This window comes from Schistocerca americana, chromosome 8 (assembly GCF_021461395.2).
Source record: "Schistocerca americana isolate TAMUIC-IGC-003095 chromosome 8, iqSchAmer2.1, whole genome shotgun sequence".
NCBI classification, from domain to species: domain Eukaryota; kingdom Metazoa; phylum Arthropoda; class Insecta; order Orthoptera; family Acrididae; genus Schistocerca; species Schistocerca americana.
This window is the reverse complement of record NC_060126.1, coordinates 460,826,091-460,848,225: the sequence shown is the minus strand read 5'-3', so window position 1 is coordinate 460,848,225 and position 22,135 is coordinate 460,826,091. Positions and strand designations below refer to the sequence as shown.

The 22,135-nt window shown below is 42.4% G+C and overlaps 1 protein-coding gene across 1 annotated transcript in view; it reads right to left on the bottom strand.

Annotated features, from left to right (window-relative positions):
* Positions 1 to 1,517: 1,517 nt before the first annotated feature.
* Positions 1,518 to 22,135, bottom strand: part of LOC124544913 (cytochrome P450 6j1-like) — a 38,882-nt gene continuing 18,264 nt past the window's right edge. Inside the window, exons 4-8 of the mRNA XM_047123652.1 lie at positions 14,999 to 15,258; positions 13,894 to 14,005; positions 12,215 to 12,433; positions 5,988 to 6,239; positions 1,518 to 2,019 (exon numbers count right to left, since the gene is read on the bottom strand). Of these exons, the coding sequence (XP_046979608.1) occupies positions 1,847 to 2,019; positions 5,988 to 6,239; positions 12,215 to 12,433; positions 13,894 to 14,005; positions 14,999 to 15,258 (1,016 nt within the window). The 3' untranslated portion in view covers positions 1,518 to 1,846. The remainder of the gene's footprint in view (positions 2,020 to 5,987; positions 6,240 to 12,214; positions 12,434 to 13,893; positions 14,006 to 14,998; positions 15,259 to 22,135) is intronic.

The following is a 22,135-nucleotide window of genomic DNA, read 5'->3' as shown; positions in this document are numbered from 1 at the left end:
CAAATGAGTACACGACTTACACATACGCATGCACAGCAGAAACAAGTATATTTAAATACACTCCTGGAAATGGAAAAAAGAACACATTGACACCGGTGTGTCAGACCCACCATACTTGCTCCGGACACTGCGAGAGGGTTGTACAAGCAATGATCACACGCACGGCACAGCGGACACACCGGGAACCGCGGTGTTGGCCGTCGAATGGCGCTAGCTGCGCAGCATTTGTGCACCACCGCCGTCAGTGTCAGCCAGTTTGCCGTGGCATACGGAGCTCCATCGCAGTCTTTAACACTGGTAGCATGCCGCGACAGCGTGGACGTGAACCGTATGTGCAGTTGACGGACTTTGAGCGAGGGCGTATAGTGGGCATGCGGGAGGCCGGGTGGACGTACCGCCGAATTGCTCAACACGTGGGGCGTGAGGTCTCCACAGTACATCGATGTTGTCGCCAGTGGTCGGCGGAAGGTGCACGTGCCCGTCGACCTGGGACCGGACCGCAGCGACGCACGGATGCACGCCAAGACCGTAGGATCCTACGCAGTGCCGTAGGGGACCGCACCGCCACTTCCCAGCAAATTAGGGACACTGTTGCTCCTGGGGTATCGGCGAGGACCATTCGCAACCGTCTCCATGAAGCTGGGCTACGGTCCCGCACACCGTTAGGCCGTCTTCCGCTCACGCCCCAACATCGTGCAGCCCGCCTCCAGTGGTGTCGCGACAGGCGTGAATGGAGGGACGAATGGAGACGTGTCGTCTTCAGCGATGAGAGTCGCTTCTGCCTTGGTGCCAATGATGGTCGTATGCGTGTTTGGCGCCGTGCAGGTGAGCGCCACAATCAGGACTGCATACGACCGAGGCACACAGGGCCAACACCCGGCATCATGGTGTGGGGAGCGATCTCCTACACTGGCCGTACACCACTGGTGATCGTCGAGGGGACACTGAATAGTGCACGGTACATCCAAACCGTCATCGAACCCATCGTTCTACCATTCCTAGATCGGCAAGGGAACTTGCTGTTCCAACAGGACAATGCACGTCCGCATGTATCCCGTGCCACCCAACGTGCTCTAGAAGGTGTAAGTCAACTACCCTGGCCAGCAAGATCTCCGGATCTGTCCCTCATTGAGCATGTTTGGGACTGGATGAAGCGTCGTCTCACGCGGTCTGCACGTCCAGCACGAACGCTGGTCCAACTGAGGCGCCAGGTGGAAATGGCATGGCAAGCCATTCCACAGGACTACATCCAGCATCTCTACGATCGTCTCCATGGGAGAATAGCAGCCTGCATTGCTGCGAAAGGTGGATATACACTGTACTGGTGCCGACAATGTGCATGCTCTGTTGCCTGTGTCTATGTGCCTGTGGTTCTGTCAGTGTGATCATGTGATGTATCTGACCCCATGAATGTGTCAATAAAGTTTCCCCTTCCTGGGACAATGAATTCACGGTGTTCTTATTTCAATTTCCAGGAGTGTATTATACTGAAGTTATGCTAATGTGGCATGGTTCCTACAGACATTTACCTGTTTCATGCCATATATTTAACAGGCACAAATAATTTCCTGTGTTGGAAACATTGCCATGACAATAACTTATATAGTTGCAAATGAAGCAGCACCTGTGACTTGCATTACAGTACGTAACTTAGTTCCTGGCTCCCGTGAGACGCATTTCTGGACGTTCTTCGCACTTCTTTGCAACTCTTCCCAGTACACAGCTCTAAAAAAGTCATACATAGAGCGAGCTGAAAAATAAAAAGTAATGCACGACGTGTGAGCTGTAACGGTGGCGGTCCATTTTTGCAGGTGCTGCACGTGGAACACTGGCTACACACGACGTGTCACTGCGCCGCCAGAGGTTGGAAGCTGAGCACCAGCGACCCTTCTGGTCTTCGGATGAAGTTCCTGGGGTCCAGAGGCAGCGGGACTGGCGTGTACGCCGTGGGGCCGACGACGAAGTTGCTGAGGATGTGCGCCAGGCCGAGACGCACCTGCATCTGACCAGCCCTCATCCCTGCAAAAAAAAAAAAAAAAGAAAAAAAAAAAAAAAAGCGTACTTGTAAGACTATGGAGAAATTTTCGGTTGGTGTATAAGTTCATGATGATTTTCCATAAGATTAATAAACATAACAGACGCACATCAGCAACATATCCTCATTCACTGTTTACAACAGTTTGCCACCGCTGGGGTAATTTTCGATTCCCACGACTATAGAAATCACGACTATAGAAATCACGACTACACTGACGTGAACCATTGTGTATTAATGCATTGAAATGATTTTCATCAAACGCCGAAGATCTTTCTGATCATGGAGAGTCTCTAATGTCAAAACGGTTCTACTTAAAAGGAGAAATCCATATTCTGTCAGTGCTGTGTCCCCCACAAGAATATGTCGGAAATGGGGGATATTGCCATTGGACAGGGCGTGAAAAGAAAATGATTTTCTCCTTTTAAGGAGGATCATTTGACGTTAGCGACTCAATATTCAAGAAGACCTTCGCGGTTTGATGAAGATCGTTTAAAAGCTTTAAACCACAATGATCCACATCGGCGTGCTCGAGATATGGCGAATGTGATGAACTCTCTCCACCTGGCACTCCATTTTCTAGCACCCACAGCTCCACTCACTATCTTCAAGTGATAAAATGACAATCTGTAAGCTGAAATAGTAACAGTCAACTACAAACTGACAATCGGTAAATAAATCTGTACCAACGTCCAAAAGAAAAACCCTACCAACTTATCCAACAAACCTAATATAAGATAATAACGTAAGATAGATGGTATGAACAAAGTGTATGAAACGATCCTTTAGAGGAAAAGGAGCGAGAAAGGTCATGCGGCACACCTACTTCAAGGTACAGATAACAGATCTTTGACAGCGTAGATTTTACTGATTCAAATGCCCTTGAGAACATGCTAGGTAAGGGGAATTTTCTGCCTCTACCAGTGTTTTAGCTCCATACTCAAGAGAGCAGTCAGGTGGAGCATCGTAATACAGCAGCCACATAGTCTTTTGTACCTTCACCGGCACGTCTTCCAGCAGGGGAGGCAGTGTCATCTACATCTACATCTACATCCATACTCCGCAAGCCAGATGACGGTGTGCGGCGGAGGGTACCTTGAGTACCTCTATCGGTTCTCCCTTCTATTCTAGTCTCTTATTGTTAGTGGAAAGAAGGATTGCCGGTACGCCTCTGTGTGGGGTCTGATCTCTCTGATTTTATCCTCATGGTCTCTTCGCGAGATATACGTAGGAGGGAGCATTATACTGCTTGACTCCTCGGTGAAGGTATGTTCTCGAAACTTCAACAAAAGCTCGTACCGAGCTACTGAGCGTCTCTCCTGCAGAGTCTTCCACTGTAGTTTATCTATCATCTGCGTAACGCTTCGCGATTACTAAATGATCCTGTAACGAAGCGCGCTGCTCTCCGTTGGATCTTCTCTATCTCTTCTATCAACCCTATCTGGTACGGATCCCACACTGCTGAGCAGTACTCAAGCAATGGGCGAACAAGCGTACAGTAACCTACTTCCTTTGTTTTCGGGCTGCATTTCCTTAGGATTCTTCCAATGAATCTCAGTGTGGCATCTGCTTTACCGACGATCAACTTTATGTGATCATTCCATTTTAAATCACTCCTAATGCGTACTCCCAGATAATTTATGGAATTAAGTGCTTCCAGTTGCTGACCTGCTATATTGTAGCTAAATGATAAGGGATCTTTCTTTCTGTGTATTCGCAGCACATTACACTTGTGTACATTGACATTCAATTGCCATTCCCTGCACCATGCGTCAATTCGCTACAGATCCTCCTGCATTTCAGCAACGGTCCTACGACACTCCCCTGCGGCACACCTTAAATCACTCTTACTTCGGAAGACTTCTCTCCATTGAGAATGACATGCTGCGTTCTGTTATCTAGGAACTCTTCAATCCAATCACAGAACTGGTCTGATAGTCCATATGCTCTTACTTTGTTCATTAAACGACTGTGGGGAACTGTATCGAACGCCTTGCGGAAGTCAAGAAACACGGCATCTACCTGTGAACCCGTGTCTATGGCCCTCTGAGTCTCGTGGACGAATAGCGCGAGCTGGGTTTCACATGACCGTCTTTTTCGAAACCCATGCTGATTCCTACAGAGTAGATTTCTAGTTTCCAGAAAAGTCATTATACTCGAACATAATACGTGTTCCAAAATTGTACAACTGATCGACCTTAGAGATATAGGTCTATAGTTCTGCACATCTGTACGAAGTGCAGACATGCCTCGTCTGTGAGGCGTTGTGAGAGGATAACTGGTCCCACGAGAGGGGGAGGATAATACCATTGGACAGGGCATGGAAAGAAAATGATTTTCTCGTTTTAAGGAGGATCATTTGACGTTAGTGAGTCGCCCGAGATCTGGCGAATGTGATGAACTGGGACCATTCCACCATCGTGCGACAGTTGCGTGCAGTGGGGAAGGTTCGAAAGTCTGGTGTATGGGCACTGCATTCTGTAAGCGAAAATCACAGAAATCAGCGGGAGGCTATATGTGAATCTCCGCTTGCTCGTCATCAATTGGCTCTGTGAACAACACAGACCATTTCTATCCCGTATCGTTACCGGTGAGGAGAAATGGTGCCTTTCTGCTAACGGAAGGAAACGAAAGGAATGGAAAAACAGCAACTCCCTGTAGAAAGACCTGTGCACATCCACAAAAGATAATGTATGCATCTGGTAGGACAGCGACGGTGTGGTGTTCTACGAACTGGTTCCGCCCAAGGTGTAATTTCACTACTGACGTTTATTGTCAACAACTGAGACGTCCTGCAGACGCAGTCCAACAACAACAAAGAACAGCAAAACAGCGGGAAGCCGGCCGAAGTGGCCGAGCGGTTCTATGCGCTACAGTCTGGAACCGCGTGACCGCTACGGTCGTAGGTTCAAATCCTGCCTCGGGCATGGGTGTGTGTGATGTCCTTAGGTTGGTTAGGCTTAAGTAGTTCTAAGTTCTAGGGGACTGATGACCACAGCAGTTAAGTCCCATAGTGCTCAGAGGAATTTTTTGAAACAACGAGAAGTGCTGCTACTCCATGATAACGTCCGCCCGCATTGTAATAGACCGACAGAAAACCGTATAGAGCAGTTGGGTTGGGAAGTCGTTTCCCGCGTCCCTTAGTCAAATGGTTCAAATGGCTCTGAGCACTATGGGACTTAACATCTGAGGTCATCAGTCCCCTAGAACTTAGAACTACTTAAACCTATCTAACCTAAGGACATCACACACATCCATGCCCGTGGCAGGATTCGAACCTGCGACCGTAGCGGTCGCGCGGTTCCAGACTGAAGCCCCTAGAACCGCTCGGCCACACCGTCCGGCGCCCCTTAGTCACTTCATCTGATACGTATCTGTCGTGTTTATTAAACTTAGGGAAAAACGGTACGAACATATGAACAAAACTAGAGTAATGAAGCATAAAATTGATACAGCATAGCAACAGAGTGAAACAAGTAGTCAGTACAATACAACAGGAAAGAGACATGTAGGACGACTGAGGAGTGAATGGCTCTGCTGGCCTCTGTGGCCGATCGGTTCTAGGCGCTTCAGTCCGGAACTGCGCTGCTGCTGCGGGCGCAGGTTCGAATCCTGCCTCAGGCATGGATGTGTGTGATGTCCTTATGTTAGTTAGGTTTAACTAGTTCCAAGTCTAGGGGACTGTCGACCGCAGATGTTAAGTCCCATACTGTTCAGAGCCATTTGAACTGAATGGCTCTAGTGAAGACGGAACAGGCTGTAAGCAGCAGAAGAAGTAGATTATGACGACCTTCTATGTCTGTTTCATCGTGTGACGTCCTTAATGAAGTATGCTGCACCCGGTAACTTAGTGATCTGGTGATGAATCCACTTAATGACCCAAAAAATTTCCAGAAATAACTCATACAATGCACGTAACTTGTTATGCGAGTGACGGAAGTACAGTACTTACCGATGCACTGCCTGGGCCCGTCGCCAAAGGGCATGTAGGTGTAGTTGGGTCGGCCCTTGGAGTTCTCCTCGCTGAACCTGTCGGGCATGAAGCGGTACGGCTGCTGCCAGTACTTGGGGTCGTAGTGCAGGCCCAGCACCGAGACCACCACCCCAGTGTCCTTGGGTAGCACCACGGACGTGCCGGGAATCTGGTAGTCACGCGTCGAGCGCCGGTCCAGAAAGTTGACCACGGGGTACATGCGGAGGGCCTCTGCGAGCAGCACACGTAAGGGAGTCCGTCAGCAGAGCTGTCGTACTATTCTGTCCAATCCTCCGCCATTTTTGTAGATCTGTTCACGTGTAATTTAACAGACACAGTGTGCTTCAACATATAATTGCTTCAAATTATCTTCCTCTTTTCGTATCAGTTATTTCACTTTTAGCGTACCTTGTTAAGTCCTCTAGTGAGATTAAAGTTTTCGCATCGAGTTTCCTTTTTTCGAAATTATCACCAACATTACTAACATTTGTCGGAAGTCACAATCAGCTCTCATTCGCAGTGACGTAACAAATTTTTGTGGAGGATAGCTAAAAGCAACTAATACCATCTAACTCGGTACGAAAGCACTGCATAACTTAATTTTTGACACTTTCTTTAAAAAAGGAGCAGTTAGGGTAGCCCAGTCGAAGGAAAAACTTGTTGCATCGTAAAAATTATGTTATATTATTATTATTATTATTATTATTATTATTATTATACTTTCCTTTCTCAGACATTATGTCTGGTTCAAAATCGAAGGTGACGCGGACCTTGATGAAGCGTGACTTTCTTTTAACTGTACGGTATATGTTACATTGCATTTAGCAACTTTCGGGTAATTGAACATGTGTCAATAATTACAGATTTCTATAGTTGTATATATACGTTTGGATGTAGCTGTATTGCGTTGATGTTCTGGTGGATATTGTGTGGTATGACTCCTGTAGTTGATAGTATAATTGGTATGATGACAACTTTATCCTGATGCCACATGTCCTTGACTTCCTCAGCCAGTTGGATGTATTTTTCAATTTTTTCTCCTGTTATATTCTGTATATTTGTTATATTGGGTATGGATATTTCGATTAGTTGTGTTAATTTCTTCTTTTTATTGGTGAGTATGATGTCAGGTTTGTTATGTGGCGTTTTTTTTATCTATTGTAATGGTTCTGTTCCAGTATAATTTGTATTCATCATTCTCCAGTACATTTTGTGGTGCATACTTGTATGTGGGAACGTGTTGTTTTATTAGTTTATATTGTATGGCAAGTTGTTGATGTATTATTTTTGCTACATTGTCATGTCTTCTGGTGTATTCTGTATTTGCTAGTATTGTACATCCGCTTGTGATGTGATCTACTGTTTCCATTTGTTGTCTGCAAAGCCTCCATTTATCTGTTGTGCTATTGGGATCTTTAATAATATGCTTGCTGTAATATCTGGTGTTTATTGTTTGATCTTGTATTGCAATCATGAATCCTTATTATTATTATTGTCTTCACTTTCTCAGACGTTAAGTCCGGTTAAAAATGGAGTGACGCGGACCTTGATCAAGCGTCACTTCCTTTTAAATGTACGGTATGTGTTATATTGCATTTAGGAACTTTCGGGTAATTGAACATGTATCAATAATTACGGATTTCTGTAGCTGTATATATATGTTTGGATGTAGCTGTATTGCATTGATGTACTGGTGGATATTGTGTGGTATGACTCCTGTAGTTGATAGTATAATTGGTATGATGACAACTTTATCCTGATGCCACATGTCTTTGACTTCCTCAGCCAGTTGGATGTATTTTTCAATTTTTTCTCCTGTTTTCTTTTGTATATTTGTTGTATTGGGTATGGATATTTCGATTAGTTGTGTTAATTTCTTCTTTTTATTGGTGAGTATGATGTCAGGTTTGTTATGTGGCGTTGTTTTATCTGTTATAATGGTTCTGTTCCAGTATAATTTGTATTCATCATTCTCCAGTACATTTTGTGGTGTATACTTGTATGTAGGAACGTGTTGTTTTAAAAGTTTATGTTGTAAGGCAAGCTGTTGATGTATTATTTTTGCGACATTGTCATGTCTTCTGCGGTATTCTGTATTTGCTAGTATTGTACATCCGCTTGTGATGTGATCTACTGTTTCTATTTGTTGTTTACAAAGTCTGCATTTATCCGTTGTGGTATTGGGATCTTTAATAATATGCTTGCTGTAATACCTAGTGTTTATTGTTTGATCCTGTATTATTATTATTATTATTATTATTGGTATAAATATTATTATTATTCACGTTTGGGTGCTACTGGACAACAGGAGCATTACCGAGGGGTTTCCTTTTAGCTTTTCTTCTCTCCTATATTACTGTCATTTTGTCAGAATGTAATCTTTTCCGCTCGCCAGACCAAGCTTTCCGCTCGTCTTTGGTCCTACTGCCAGGCCAACGACCCAAACGTTGAATTTATTCTTGAATTTTTTTTTCTATCTGCTATAGCCAGTTGTGTTGCTTCTGATTGCTTTAGGTTTTCTCTAATTTCACCAAAACTTTATTGTTACAATTTTAGCTTTACTGCAGCTTTCATAGAATTCCACAACCTATCTAGTTAATCTTGTTGGTTCCATTCATTTGATATGCCCCTGCAATTTTAGCCTTTCTTTATATCGAAATTAATGTTGGTATGCTTTTCAATATTTTTATTTGGTCTTGACATGTATGTTCTCTTTTCAGTATAATTTGCACCTAAAATTTCCTTGATTAATATTCTTTCTCTTTTATCGATTTCTTCAATGTTTTCTGTTTAAAACTAGTATTTCAGTCCCACAAAGACACTCTCATTTGATGACTCAGTTTGGCGTATTTTGCGATGCATTTTTTGTTATAGATGTCTTTCGTAACCCTGAAAGTTGTTTACACTAAGTGATCACAAATTTCCTAACCAATCTTTTCCACGTTTCTTTCCAGACTGGTTTCGTCTAAATATTTGAAATGAGAAATTCTCTCGATTTTTACGTATTTAGTTTTTATATCTATGGTCCCCAGGCAGCTGCATGTACTTTTTTCAGTTGATATTTGGAGTCCTACTATCCGTGCTGTTTATTTCAGAGTTTCTGTTGTTTTTACACTACTTGCACTGACATAGAATCACCAGACAGTCTGCAAAAGCTAAGCGTCCTAATACCAGGTCTTTTATTTTGGTTTGTTCGTCAATTTTAAACTTTTATTTTAGGTTTCGGCACTGTTAGATTACTTTTTCTAACACACTGTTGAAATGTAATGGTAGAGTCCATCACCTACTCTCACTCCTGTTGAACTTTCAAAATTTTCCGAAATTTCTCTCCTGAATTCTAACTTAGTGTTTGAATCATTTAGTGTTTCACTAACAACTGCAACGGTTTTCAGGTCAACACCTTCTTTCTCAGAATTTGGGAGAGAGAGTTACAGGCTATTGTTCCTTCCCAGATTTTACAAAACTTTTGACTCGATCTACTTTCTTATTATAAATACGTTGATGCCAGAGAATTAGTTTCAGAACTAAAGGTTGTTCTAGGCAAAACCTATTTGGTATGAAACCTGCTCGATATTCGCCAATTTTGCAGCCAGGTAGCAGCTATACTCATTCCTGGAGACGTTGACGCAGAATGATGTGCGTGACAGGGAGAATGTAAATCCTCCTATAAATCGTAACATTCATTCTGTCTTCCTCTTCATATAGCAACTATATCAAAGGGGTTCTTCATTCTTCTGGAATTTTCTCAATTTGCCAAATTTCTTTTAAGGAATGCGGGTTATCTGGTTACGGAAGACATGCAACAGTTGTCTTCTGGGTTTTAGGGCTACTTGTGGAATACACCTTTCTGTGGGATGAGGGCAATTGAGAAGTTTCATAAATATAATTGTGAAGTTTCTGTAGTTTTCTTGGCTTGTCCGCTTTCCTTCTTGAAGCAGCGATCTTGGGATGGTATCCCGTTAGCTTTGTTCTAAAAGTTTTTATAAACAGACCTGGTATTGTATGTTTGGAGGTCTTCTTTCGTTTCACGGAGTTGACTACTCTCATATGTCTTTTTTTTTTGTCTATTTAACTCTGAAGCTTCTTTTCATCTATCCAGGAGCATGCCATGTTCTGATTTGTTAGTTTTCCATGTTTTGAATTTCTCATGTCACGATTATTACTGCCTGCTCACAATCCCCATTCCAACGAAGGATGCTTTCTTCGCCTTGTAAACGATTTTTTTTTTTTAGTTATTTTGAGTCACGGATTGTCCGTTGCGTGTAAAGATATAAATGGTTCAACTTTCTTTCAGAGCCTTGTTTAAATTTGCGGCAGCTGTCCTGAGTCTTTATAGCCTCTGGTTATGGCTTCAGCATTAGAAGACGAAACGCAAGGCACGGAAATGTGCCCTTAAAATGAAATTCATCAAGGACACTACGTACCCGTCACCAACATCATATGGTGGCATGTGAGGCGTAAAGGTAGATGTACCGCTTAGTTGTAATTAAACTGACGTTGTTCTAAGGGCTGCAGTGGAGGCTGTGCATTGCACGCTGCTGACACGACGTAGATACATTCATGCACTCGCGAAGTATGCTGAAAAAAATATAGTTCCACTTTCTACAAACTGGTGAAAATGTAGCGCTGGAAACAGTCAGAAAAATACGGTGTGGGTGCAGGAAAAGGTGAGGGAGGGTCAAACACATGAAAACGGTGGGTCTAGCACGTTTATTAGGATGTGGTTGTAAGTTGTTACATGTGTTCAATATGTTTTCCCGACTCAGCAACATACTGCATCCGTAACATGGCATGGTCGACAGTTGCTCAAAGCATTCCAGTGTAATTACAACGATATGTCGTCGTATGCTATCATTCAGATCAGAAAGAATCCGAATGCATCCCTGATAGAGACGATCTTTCAGGTATTCCAACAACCACTAGTGACGAGGATTTAGGTCGGGTGAATTGGGAGGCCACACGTTTTCAAATCGCCTAGAGATGAGGCGGTCGTCACCAAAAGTTTCTCGAAGCCAATTTTTCACCTAGCAAGAGAAATGAGGTGTCATCCTATCTTGTATGAAAATAGTTGTGTGGACACAGTTGCGTTTATGCAAAGCTGGAATCACGTATTGTACAAGGAGGTCCTTATAATGTGCAGATGTCACTGTACACCTAACAGGGACCTGAGATACCTTCTCCTCGAAGAAAAACGGACCCAAAGTGAAGGAGCTTAAGAAACCACGCCACACAGTCACATAACTTTAGTGCACTGGATTCTCCCGCACAACATGCGGGGGAGAAGAACCTCATATGCGACCATTCTGTGCATTCACGTTAGAGTTCAGAGTAATATGTGCCTCGTCCGTCCAAAGAATTTTCCGCAGCCACGTGACATCCATTTCCATGACAGCCAAAAAACGAAAGGTGGAGTCTTTGTAGACTGTCTGGGGGCTGCATTTGGCGCACATCCTGAATCCTGTAGTGATATCGGTGTAAAATGCGTCGCAAAAATTTTACGAACCGCTGATCACTGGAGAGACAATTTCCGTGATGCAGCTTGAGCAATGGCTGCAGAATCTGAGGCTTCAACAACTTCATCAACATCTGTCATGGAAATGGGCCGCCTCTCTCTTCCTGCTGCACTACCTAATTCACTTGTTTCTACAGATTTCTTGATCACATTCTTTGGCCCATTTATTGACATGGAGCCTCTTCGCAGCTGTCTCTGTCGGCGATATTCCAGAAATGTAGCGCTGCTATTGCCAGCTTTCTGATTAAACAACTTTACCAGAAGTGCAGTGTCTTTCTTCTCAACAGTCACTTCGTTTTATATAGTAAACCTCAACCTTCCTAACACTTTACACCAACAGTCACTTCACAAACGAAATCAACACATGTCGCCAAGAGACAAAGAGTGTACTGACTCCAAAACAGGAAACATTTCACATTTACAGCGCCGTGTTTTCACCTGGTGGCAGGAAGTGGAACTACTATTTCTTCAGCGTACTCTGGCAGTGTATCGATTAACGAGCATACCTACGATGCCTCAGCATCCTGCGACGTACAGTATACATCCCGCACTGCAGCAGTCGGAACAATGTCAATTTAATTATAATTACCCAGTGGATGTTGTGTGGTGATTTGTAAGTGTATATTTGTAGCTACAGATTTGTCTGTTTCCTTAAAGCTCTAGAGGATAAAAGAATAAATGACGAGACGCTCACCGTTGATGGTGTTTATGAGGTCGGTCATCTCCGCGACCGATTCATACGTGATGCCGCCATGCTTGGCGGCCACCTCCTTCACCTGATGACGGATGCGTTGCTGCAGTTCCTGGTTCAGGGCCAGCTCGTACAGTGTGAACATCATAGTCGAGGCGGAGGTCTCGAAGGCGGCCGACAGGAAGGTCAGCACCTGCGCCACAACGTCCCTCTGGTCGAATTCTGGCCACAAAAAGAAACAAAGGTTCTACGTCTCCACTGTCTCTCACTGAACAAATTATTTCACCTGCTTTATTTGTAATGACCTTTCGTAATGGCCAATAATACTCCTTCATTAACATCACTGAAACGTCCGATGTGCCGAGCAAAGTGGCACAGCGGTTAGCACACTGGAGTCACATTTGGAAAGATGTCAGTTAAAATCCCCATAGAGCCGCCAAAGTTCGTTTTTCCGTGATTTTCCTAAACAAGTCGAGGTAAATGCCAGGGTGGTTCCTTCATAAAGGATGGCCGCTTTCTTTTCTCATCATGCAGGGTGACACACAGGAGTTAGTATATTTTCATTTGGCTGTTATGAGTTTTTACGTATAGTGCACCAATATAACAAATAACCTAAACTAATATTTCGTTGTTTAATCGACATAAACTTCAAAATGTCTACCGACGATCTCCTATATTAATTAATGAGTGAATAAAATTTTCCCACTGTCTCACTGTAACACTTGCTGTCTGTTGAACAGAAGGGCGTGAAGCTAGGACCCCACCATCAAATTCGTCTTCCGAGCTTACAGGGGTTTCGTGTAACAACGGTTTGAGGTAACCCCTCCGTAATACGTAGAGTTGCACAGCTAATGAAGTAAAACGATCACGTAATGTCGATGGTTGGGAAGGTTTATTTGGAGAATTCTAGAAGAGCCAAGGCAGTGTGAAAGCAACAAGATGCTTCATCGTCAATATGTACCGCCTTGTAATGAAATACAGTGACAGGAACATACATGAGTAAATGTTAGCCAGCCACTGTTCCATTCGCCTCGTTGTGAAAAGTAATACTGAGGAAAGCGAAACTGAGATTATCAAAACATCCATTAGAGCTATTGAACTTCTGAAAGCTTAGTTTGTGGATGAGGGACATTACATATTTTTTGTCCAAGAACTTCACGGTAAGATATTAAGTAACTTTTAAAACGTAACTGTCGTCACGGACCAAAGCAGATTATTTATGCGTAAGAAAAAGCAGCTACGAGGTACATTAATTATGTTCTTGCTGCTACCACACCTAATCTATTTGTCTTTCAGCTGACTGAAAACATCACACTGAGGTGCATTATTCCAATTCGTGTAATCGCAACTTGATGTATAAAAGTCTTATATTTAATTATTGTATATAAGATCTCCAGTTTAGAAAGCATAACAAATTTATGATCCCAAATGATTTACGTATAGTGCTATTAACGGAGGACACCAGATTAAATAACTTGCCAGATTGGGGCTGAAAAATTGTTCAATGCTGTATACCAGCAAACTGATAGGTCACCAAAAGATAAAGAATGGCAAGGTCAACGCATACCTGTACATTAGTTTTCCTACACATTAGAATTTCAAGGCGCTAAACAGGAATTTCCAACATTGTTTTCCGTATATAGCAGAAGTGGCATACTGTGGTGTGTCAGGAGAGTACGTACTGAATTCCTGACCAGTCTCGTCCACCATGCGCTTCGACTCGTCAAGGACGCGCATCAGCAGGTCGATGCTGTCTTCTCGCACAACGCCGTTTTTCTTGCGGTAGTCCATTGTCTGCAAACAGAGACAGAAAAAGCTCAGAAAGCGGACATGGTAACGTCACACCATACAGTGGCTATAAACGAAACAGCACCTGTCTGAAATCTCTCTGCTTTTATCAGTTCACACCTGGGGAGTCAGCTGTTCAAGAAAAGATTTATGAAATTTCGATGCGAAGCTAAACTGAAATCGGCAAAATTTTTGGAGCGTTTCAGTTGTGATGCAGTTAAGCTCAAATATGCGTATTAAGAACCCTTTGACACGGTGGGTCTAAATCAGTTCATTTATTAAAAATAACTTCGTGTAAATCGATTTCTACTCCTCTCATTTGATATGAATTGAACAATGTTGTACTTAATTAAGGAAAAGCATAAATGTTAATTTTGTAAAGTTATTTGCAACAGAGTTTCCACTAAATTTTGTAATAGTTATGCACATCTGCGTAAAGTGTATTTAAATAATTTCGAGGCTAGTTATCTAAATGCTCAGACTCTTTGCTTATAACTGTAATATCCCTGTTTCTCTATCTCTTACTTGGCAGAACGAGAAGTTTATCAGTTGTAACAGAAATGTTTTTGCATTTCTAGGAAGTTGTATTAATGTGAAAGATGGTTAATTACTGTGGAAGAGTTTGCTTGTTTACTGTTGAATAATGCAGAAGGAAAGAACTTAAAAAATCCCTCGTTGTTTAGGAGCAGGCGCTACCTTTATAAACCAAACTGAACTTTGTAGATTGTCTATTTAAAATTACAAAGCTTGTGCCAACAATCATAAGGGGAGGATAACAACAAAGACAAGTACCAGATTTTAGAGTCTACCAATTACACAAAATGACAAACATCTGTATGGTTAATACGTCATTGGAGATACCATCACTATTGAAATAGTGTAACTATGAAATTCGTATGCTGATTACGTAATACTTTCGCTTCGGGCATAACATTATATAATAGAATTTAGATGCTGGGCAATCGAAGACTTGTAATAACTCATTTTTTGAAGTCATACCTCTTGAGTGGTCTTGGAAAGGAAATCCTCGAGTTCCTTATTGAAGACGTTGACGTTCAGTTTCTCGAACAGCTTGGGCGCCAGCAAGCTCATAGACTGGGCCAGACGGCCCACGAGGTCGTCCCGAAAGATCTTGCTTATGCTCTGCCGCATGGGGGCTTCAGGGTCCTGCAGGGCGCCGCCCTTCACACCCAGAATCGTCGAACAAACCACGTCAATGGAGTAGCACACCATCAGGTCCTGCACATCCACGTTGCTGTCTGCAACAACAAGTTTTAATCTTCAGTCTGAAGGCTCGTCTGATGCGGTTCTCCACACAATTGTATCCTGTGCAAGCACCTCTGTACAACTACTGCTACCGACAACGGCTTGTACCTTCTTACTGTAATCGGCCCTTGGTCTTCGTCACAGTTTTTCTTCACACACTTTCCTTAATTACTGAATTCACTATTCCTTTAGGCCTCAGGATGTGTCCTATCAAATAATACGTTCTTTTAAGTTTTGTTATTTCTTCACATTCGATTCAGTATCTTTTCATTAGTTACTAGAGTTGCACCCTACCTAAATTACGATTCCATTGTTCAGTTACACAACATAAATGACGTAGTGAGTCGTAGGATTACCGGTCGTATTGGTATCATTAGTAGGAAAAGAAATATGAATGTGAATGAACATGTAAAAGAGAAATTGGAAGTCGACGACTTCTCTTTGATTTTTGTTTGTTTGGTTGTGTGTTTTGCACAAAATCAGAACCACATCTCATTCGTTGTTAGTCTATGGCGTATTTCATACACTTATCGAATATAAATTGCCTTTTACATGTAACAAAAATTATTTGACCCCCTAACTTCTGCACTTTCACGTAACCAAAGCAATTACTTTTGATGCAAGTACAGTTTACGTTCACTAACATGTATAATTTGTTATTCTAAACTCAATAAAACTTTCTTCATCTTGATCAAAGCAGGAGATTGCTCGTATTAATGATAAATGCGAAATATGTTTATGAATAACAGGAAGATACATTCGACGAATTATTGAGGCAGCGTGTAATATATTTTTGTTTTTCGTATTTTTTTTTTTTTTTTTTTTTTTTACTTTTATCTTGTTGTTGAGGAAATTGAATTTTCTAGTGCTATATGATAAATCCATGTTGCATTGCTTTCTTTATTTTTACCACAACATCCCTTTGTTTCAACGTACAAAGCAACAGTTTTCGAATGAAACCTAAATTAAACAGCGAATATTTTAGTTATGTTATAAATACTCTTTACTTTTAAGTAACAGACAGGAGGATAATTATGTAGAACAAAAATGTTTCGCAGTTACCTGACCCTTTATATATTTTCAAGCCGTTTCTAGACAGTTCACCGCTTTCGGGTTTTAGGGGAATTTAGTAAGACATTGATTCCGCATGTGAAGAAGGCAATCGTTTATGAGGTAACGCCCGATATTTATGCAACACACAGAACATACAGGAATTGCGGGTATGACCTTTACTGACCAAAGCTACCAGGAACAGGCCGACGCTCCTTTTTTTCGTTTTCCTTACGTTTTATTTTCTTATACAGAATTTTGTATCTTTTCCCGCTTTCTTTGCGTGCATGCTTCCATTTTACTAAATTTGTCCACATTCGTTCCTTTTAATGTATGTCAGGGCGCTGATGACCTCGACGTTGAGCGCCCGTAAGCCCCAACACACACACACACACACACACACACACACACACACACACACACACACACACACACGCTACGCTTACTAATGATAGCCTACGTTGGCCTACGGTAGTTTTACAGCTCTATTAGTTACCCTTCTAATCTTCGACTTTCTTCTGTTCTATAACATAATAAATGCTTACTTCTCCTCTTGACTGAACTCTTTCTCATTGCAACAAGATAACAGAACAATATCCGGTAAGTACACTTCTAAAACGTCAATTCACACGTTCCTCTTGCCACACAATAAGAGTCCGCAGTGTTGCTTAGGCTGCGTAAACTCGCTAGCCCCTCTTCGGTGCTTCAAGTTTTACAGAAGCGAAGGCAGTTCCACATCTGAGCGTGAAAGTGCGTACGTTGTTACACGAATCCTCCAGATAAAAGCCGAAGCGTTCACTCACAAGTATCCTTTCATACTGGGAATATAGTCTGTCCGTGAGTTCTTCATAGATTCAGTGCCTCACCGACAAAGTGATTTAAAGGAGAAAAGTCTGGGAAAGGCAACAAAAAAAAAGTTATTCGAAAAATTTGACATCAGTGTTTAAAAAGGTTCCTTGCTTTTTTTAAAAAAAACTCATTATTAATAGCGAAATCGTATTCAATCAGAAAAATGCATTACCCACAGGCACAGAAGTTATTAGTATTACGCTGGGGTCTCATGTACGTGCCAGGATTTAATCAACTCCATTGCATAACAACACAATTTCGAGGACAATAGACGACATGGTTTTTAATGTGGAAATATCACATTTTGCAAAAATGGGTTCAGTACAAGAAATACACTCTGAGGTAAACTCATAGAATAGCGACATGCACAAATACAGGGTTATTACAAATGATTGAAGCGATTTCACAGCTCTACAATAACTTTATTATTTGAGATATTTTCACAAAGCTTTGCCACACATACAAAAACTCAAAAAGTTTTTTTAGGCACTCACAAATGTTCGATATGTGCCCCTTTAGTGATTCGGCAGACATCAAGCCGATAATCAAGTTCCTCCCACACACGGCGCAGCATGTCCCCAACAATGAGTTCGAAAGCATCGTTGATGCGAGCTCGCAGTTCTGGCACGTTTCTTGGTAGAGGAGGTTTAAACACTGAATCTTTCACATAACCCCACAGAAAGAAATCGCATGCGGTTAAGTCGGGAGAGCGTGGAGGCCATGACATGAATTGCTGATCATGATCTCCACCACGACCGATCCATCGGTTTTCCAATCTCCTGTTTAAGAAATGCCGAACATCATGATGGAAGTGCGGTGGAGCACCATCCTGTTGAAAGATGAAGTCGGCGCTGTCGGTCTCCAGTTGTGCCATGAGCCGATTTTCCAGCATGTCCAGATACACGTGTCTCGTAACGTTTTTTTCGCAGAAACCGTGAGATTGCACAAAACACGTTAACATTTGGTGAATTGCGAAGTTGCTGCACGAATGCGTGAGGATTCTCTACGGCCCAGATTCGCACATTGTGTCTGTTCACTTCACCATTAAGAAAAAATGTTGCTTCATCACTGAAAACAAGTTTCACACTGAACGCATCCTCTTCCATGAGCTGTTGCAACCGCGCCGAAAATTCAAAGCGTTGGACTTTGTCATCGGATGTCAGGGCTTGTAGCAATTGTAAACGGTAAGGCTTCTTCTTTAGCCTTTTCCGTAAGATTTTCCAAACCGTTGGCTGTGGTACGTTTAGCTCCCTGCTTGCTTTATTCGTCGACTTCCGCGGGCTACGCGTGAAACTTGCACGCACGCGTTCAACCGTTTCTTCGCTCACTGCAGGCCGGCCCGTTGATTTCCCCTTACAGAGGCATCCAGAAGCTTTAAACTGCGCATACCATCGCCGAATGGAGTTAGCAGTTGGTGGAGCTTTGTTGAACTTCGTCCTGAAGTGTCGTTGCACTGTTATGACTGACTGATGTGCGTGCATTTCAAGCACGACATACGCTTTCTCGGCTCCTGTCGCCATTTTGTCTCACTGCGCTCTCGAGCACTCTGGCGGCAGAAACATGAAGTGCGGCTTCAGCCGAACAAAACTTTATGAGTTTTTCTACGTATCTGTAGTGTGTCGTGACCATATGTCAATGAATGGAGCTACAGTGAATTTATGAAATCGCTTCAATCATCTGTAATAGCCCTGTACCGATGGCAATAGTATCACGTCCACAACATATAAAAGGACAGTGCATTGGCGAAGCTGTTATTTCCACACAGGTGATTCACGCAAAAAAGGTTTCCGGCGTGATTATGACCGCACGACGAGAATTAACAGACTTTGAATGCGGAATGGTAGTTGCAGCCGGACGCACGGGACATTCCATTACGTAAGTCGTTGTGGAATCCAATACCCCGAGATCCACAGTGTCAAGAATCCGCCGAGAATACCAATTTCAGGCACTGCCTCTTACCACAGACAACGCAGAAGCCAGCAGCCTTCACTTAACGACCGAGTGCCGTGCTTTTGCGTAGAGTTGTCAGTGCTACCGGACATTTTTCGAGCAAAACCAAAATTAATATTCCCACAAATCAATGTGGGACATACTACTGACGTATCCATTAGGACAGTGCGGCGAAATGTCGCTTTAATGGGCGATGTCAGTAGACGACCGTCGGAAGTGCCTTTGCCAACAGCAAGACATCGCCTACAGCGCCTCTTCCAGGCTGCTGACTATATTGGTTGGACTCTAGACGCCTGGTAAAGGTGGCCCGTGTGATGACCTCAACCCACAGGAAAAATAATTATCAAAATCTGAACTGTGAAGTCATCCAAAATTCTAGTTGGCAAACCACACTCTTTGTTATACTTCTCAATTGGTCACGATCCCACTTTGTTTACGAACTGAAAACTCTAATATTCACGAGAAACTGCTCTGAAATTAACCTGAACCAACAAAATTGTGTATATATTCTCTGAAACTTCAAAGACATCTAACACAATATCTGAAAGGAATCAGAAAAAGTGACAAAATTTCGTGAATCACACACAATACTGTTAATAATTGCATGAACACTAGGGGGGGGGGGGGGGGTCACCATATATCTACCCACTTTTGAGTATAACCAGTGTCTCTTAATACTACGACTCGTAGCAATACAATATCAAAAACTTTTATTACTGGGTAAACAGTCACTACGTGATTTGACAGCTGACATTTATAATTCACGCTCACGTCAGGAAATGCACCAATACGGGAATAGCAGCTTTTACGTTATTGGTCAGAACGCAAGCAATTATGGCGGTCGCCGTAATTTTCGCGCGAAGCCATATTTCGCGACAAAATAGTCTTATTAGTCACTGTCATGCATCTAGTCCCACAACAATACATAAAACAACTACAATAATTTTGACATGCAAGGAGAATTAGTTCTAATGAGAGGAAGAAGTTTATTTTTACTGGTGTTTCAACAATGACTACCAGGCAACTTTTAATTCACTAATTGTAATTTTATTTTCGTTAGCACAAAGCAAACATAAACTAAACAAAGAATTTATTTGAATAGAGTCTGTAACTCTTATACTTTTGATAGAGAAAGAAAGTTTCTAGGCCAAGGGATAGCTTTCGGCGAAATCTCTTAACTTGTTGACATGTCCTCTCTTTCAGAGTACATTACGTAGACATCGCTCGTTTTTACACTTTATGCACTGTCCGTGACGCTATCGTCCATAATTACACTGTTCGTCACATTCATACAGTCTTAGCCTCAAATACACAGTTCATAGAATTGTTCGTGTGTGTGAAGCACACCGTAAACAATGTCCACTCTGTTCTCACGTTTCAAACTTCGACAACGTCACTGAAAGTCATTTATATAGCACAGTTAAAGTCTTCACTTTGACGGCTTGATAGAATGTGATAGACAACAGTTCCACCACCCAAAACCAATACAAGCAAAGTTCATTTGCATAAAAGCACTGCTCGTGTCGGCCGCAACAAAGTATTGTTAGCGACACTTTCACAGTCCGGTTTATTTGCTCTTAAAGTTCGCTGGCGATGGCATTACATACCGCAGTGGTAAAGAGAATTAACAATCTGATAGTTCGGTATCACTGTCCATACAATTACGTATGCTTTTCATAAAACACAGTACTATTTTTCCGCGCACGCTTCACAGACACACCATCCACCATCCCCTCTACTACTCAACAACCTTTCGACTATCGATATCACTATCGCTGTCCCCTGTCTATAGATGTTATATCGTTATCGTAAATTACATAAATCTTTATGACTGAATTTTTCACAATTAGTAATATTCCAAAAGAGAACTTTGCAAACTTTACCACAGGCACAAAGCAAGAAGCATATTTATCCATTGGCAAACTAAATAACCACAATTACATCTTTACATTTAAAGGCCGCAGTAGAATGTTACATAATCGCAATTAGAAATGCCCACATGAACAAAAGAAAAATAATAGAAATCTAAAGAAAATCACGAAAAAAAATTATTTGCGTAGTTAGCAATGCCTTCACACCCGGTCAGACAGTCCTAATTTCAGTTGGTGAGAGGTGATGCTAAGGCTCAAGTGTGGTGCAGACCTCACAGTGCCACGAATCCAGGTTGTCAGCAAGGCAGTGAGCCAGCTAGTGGTGACTCCATAAGGACGTGGGCTGCAAGACGTCTCAGTTGTTGACAATAAATGTCAGCAGTGACGCTTAGACCTTTGCAAAGAACTTCGCAGTACACCACACCGTCGCTGCTCCATGGGATGTATAACATTATCTTTCGTGTATATGCGAATGTCGTTGTACAGGAAACTGCTACTTTGTCTGGACTTAACCATACCTTTCTTTCTCTGATATTAGCACAAAGACACCATTTCTGATAAACAGTAACGATGTGAGATAGGAATGGTCGGTGTTGTTCACGAGCCAATTGACAACGAGCAAGCAGAGATAGGTATAAGGTCACCCGCAGATTTTTGTGATTTTGGTTTAGAGCGCGCGGTACCCGCTCTCCCGGTTTTTGAACCTTCCTCATCGCATGCAAATGTCGCACGACAGGAATGATCACAATTCATTACATTTGCCAGTTCTCGAGTACACTCATATCGATCAATGTGGGCTATTACGTCGAAACGATCTTTGTCAAACTCTAAGGTCTTCCTGAATATGGGGGTCACTAATGTCAAAATGGTCCTCCTTAAGGCAAGAAAACCATTTTTTGCCGTGTTCTGTCCAACGGCGTGATCACCATACGAGACGCAAATGTTTCTGGCTGCCTCCTACTGTACTCAAACAGCAGAATGTCTAGGAAATTGTCCGATTTCTCCACTTGGTACGTCCATTTTCTTGCGCTCACGGTTCCACTGACTATTCCCAAATAACAAAATTACAATATGTGAACTCAGATAGATAAGGTGAACTACAAATGAAAGATGACAGTCGACAAATAAACCCATGGCAACCGGAATAAGC